Source organism: Cherax quadricarinatus, unplaced genomic scaffold (assembly GCF_038502225.1).
Source record: "Cherax quadricarinatus isolate ZL_2023a unplaced genomic scaffold, ASM3850222v1 Contig4317, whole genome shotgun sequence".
Taxonomy (NCBI): Eukaryota; Metazoa; Arthropoda; class Malacostraca; order Decapoda; family Parastacidae; genus Cherax; species Cherax quadricarinatus.
In genome coordinates this window covers 1-2,642 of record NW_027199343.1, presented here as the reverse complement: position 1 = coordinate 2,642, position 2,642 = coordinate 1, and the positions used below count along the sequence as shown (strand labels likewise).

The 2,642-nt window shown below is 47.9% G+C and overlaps 1 protein-coding gene across 1 annotated transcript; it reads right to left on the bottom strand.

The window, feature by feature from the left end:
• Positions 1-1,161: 1,161 nt before the first annotated feature.
• Positions 1,162-2,636, bottom strand: LOC128705057 (uncharacterized). The gene is made up of 2 exons (XM_070081807.1): positions 2,049-2,636; positions 1,162-1,984 (listed from the first exon to the last, which is right to left on the bottom strand). The coding sequence occupies exons 1-2, from the start codon at positions 2,583-2,585 to the stop codon at positions 1,223-1,225; spliced, it is 1,299 nt and encodes a 432-aa protein (XP_069937908.1). The 5' UTR covers positions 2,586-2,636; the 3' UTR covers positions 1,162-1,222.
• Between the last annotated feature and the right edge of the window lie 6 nt (positions 2,637-2,642).

Sequence of the window (2,642 nt, the reverse complement as noted above, 5' to 3'; positions counted from 1 at the left end):
GGTCGGAAAGATAGGCAGTAGAAGAAGTCGGTCTTAAAGTAAAGAATTTAGTCCATTGTGTGGTCCGAAACTGAGTGTGGAGAGGGAGTGCATGATGTGTCGGTCTTTTCCGAGTAGGATGGGAAGGTAACGAAGTAACATCATCAGGAGATTGTCGTTGATGTTTAGAAGTGGGACCAGAGTCGGTCCGACATGGGACGGACTGGCGATTTGAAAATCGCCGCGCCATAGAGGGAGAAGCCGGAAGCATAGTCAAAGGAGAGCGGAGGTCAGACAAATCGAAGGAGTCAGTGGAAGCCCCGGTACCTGAAGCGGATGAGGAAACAGCACCAGCAAGAGGTACAGGGGCCTTAGGAGTGTCCAAAGAGTGGCCAAAAGACGAGGCGAGGTCAGAACAGGGTGCGGTAACAATAAGGGGCCCAGGGGTAGCGGGGTCATGGATTTGGGACTCCATGGTTAGGTTATTTCTTTCATTTTGTTTTTAAGAAAAAAAACAAAGAAAAGAAAAGAAAAAATAAAAAAAAGAATAAAAAAAAAGGGAGGGGACCAGGGAGGGATAGTTCCTAGGAGGAATGAAAGGGCCAGAAATCTCCCTCCGCGCCCAAGAGGACCTCAGCACCGCAAGTAGCGCAGATGCAGCATGGAACCCGTGCCATACCCTACCCTTCATGCCAGTAAACCAGCAATCTGGGATAGCAACCTCACATCTGCCGAGCTACCTCGGTGGACAAAAGAGAGGGCGGCCGGATATCCGCCACAAAGCATACCTCCTTCGGCCACCACCCCCGGAATCCGAAAGGTGGCTTCCAGAGATACACCCGTCGCCCGAAAGACACCCAAAGCCACCCTCCGGGATACCGGAGAGGGATCGGGACATCCCCAGGCGATCCAGATTCCACAGAAAACTACGCCACCGCCAAGAACCTCAACGGAATGGGATGGACCCCGGTACCCTTTCCCCTACCTAGGAACTAGCGTGCCTGTGGGAAAAACCCCAAAGGCCAAAAAGAGGAAGGGCAAAAGGGAGGGGTGGGGAGGAGGGGAGATTGGGGGGTAATTAGGTTCGGTCTGAGGAAGGAGACCGACAGGTCTAATTCCTCAGACCAAGAGCCTCTTCACCACGCCAAGGAGCCCCCCTTGAAGAGGAATAGACACGAGATATAACTTTCCTCTTTATTATGAATACAGAAGAGAGATCAGGCTATTTCAAATAATTGACTATTTATAAGACTACTTCATTTAATCTTTCGAATATTTTGTTGCAATACTTCGTTGCTACCTCTCTGGTCATGTATCGTGTTGCGTAGTCAAGTGTGTGGATGAAGCAGCCTTTGAATGTATGAAGGTTGTGAGCACAGGCCAAGTTAAACTTGTTTATTGATACAGTCGACAATACAAACTCGGGACGTACGTGGGGTCCTCCCTGCACCAGCTGAGTCACATCACCCATGTTAGAAACATAGTAGTCAGTCTGACGAGGAGGTGGATTCAAGAACATCTCTCTGCTGTTCTGTACATCCGAGCGACACAGCTCATTCAGCGCCGCCTCCTGTAGCATTGTCGCATTTTCCATTTCTCTGTGGAAATCTCTCTGAAAAGAGCGTGCAAAGCTCCAAAAATCTTTCATAACCTCTCTCGGGATCCTGGTACACATATTGATGGGCGCCATGTGGCAGCCAAACGCAAGAGATGAATCGCTGCTCCAATAGTTTCTCATGTTTGTACTGTGTTTGCTGTACACTGTGTACTTGTCACTAATTATATTCTTTTCCACCAGGAGGTCAACGAAAGCGACTGTAGCCAAAGCACAGAAGGCAGAATGAAGCGTCACATCCTCCGTAAAACACTTCTCTCTTAGTAACTTTGTAGTGAATTCATCTAAGACGCTAGTCAAGTGGAGTGCCTGGTCCTCTAACCCTTTTGGAACTTTGAAGAGAACTTCCAGATTTCCTCTTTTCTTTTCCCTTTCTTTCCCCATCAACATCTGTTTCAGAGAGGGTTATTTTCTATAGCCACTTTTCTCGCAGATATTAGTTCAAAAGTTTCACCAGCGACAAATTCTCCAAGCTGCGTTCATCATCAACAGGTGTGCCAGCTATGACATCATTTAACAGCTGCAGGAAGAACCCACATATCTTTAGGGCAGTGAAGCCGTCAGCAACACCATGGTGTATACCAAGAGCCAAGTGGCTTGTACAAGGCCACGGCGACCATTCCTCAGCGAGAAGTGGAGAGAGAGCCTGTGGTGATGTCCGAATGGTAAAGTCGTGCAATAACGAGCTAGCAGTAAGCCCATGTGGTGTCGAGCTAGTCGACTGAGAGCCAGATGGTAGACACACTGGCGCTGACACAGGACATCCTCCAGATTCACCCAAATCACCAAGTAATGACTTGGAAGAAAGACCTGGTAACAAGGATTGACAGGCGGTATTGGCGAGGTCCGTCCTAGAGAAGTCTAAATTTGTTAACGATGAGATAGAAGATGAGAACAATGAAGAGGATGATGATGATGATGTGGCATAAGAGAAAGATGAAGACACAGATGAGTATGATGAACAAGTAGGCAAGGAAGATACTGAAGACATTGAAGAAAAGACTGGAGACGCCGAGTAGGAATTTTGAGAAGACTTAGTGCTATTTGA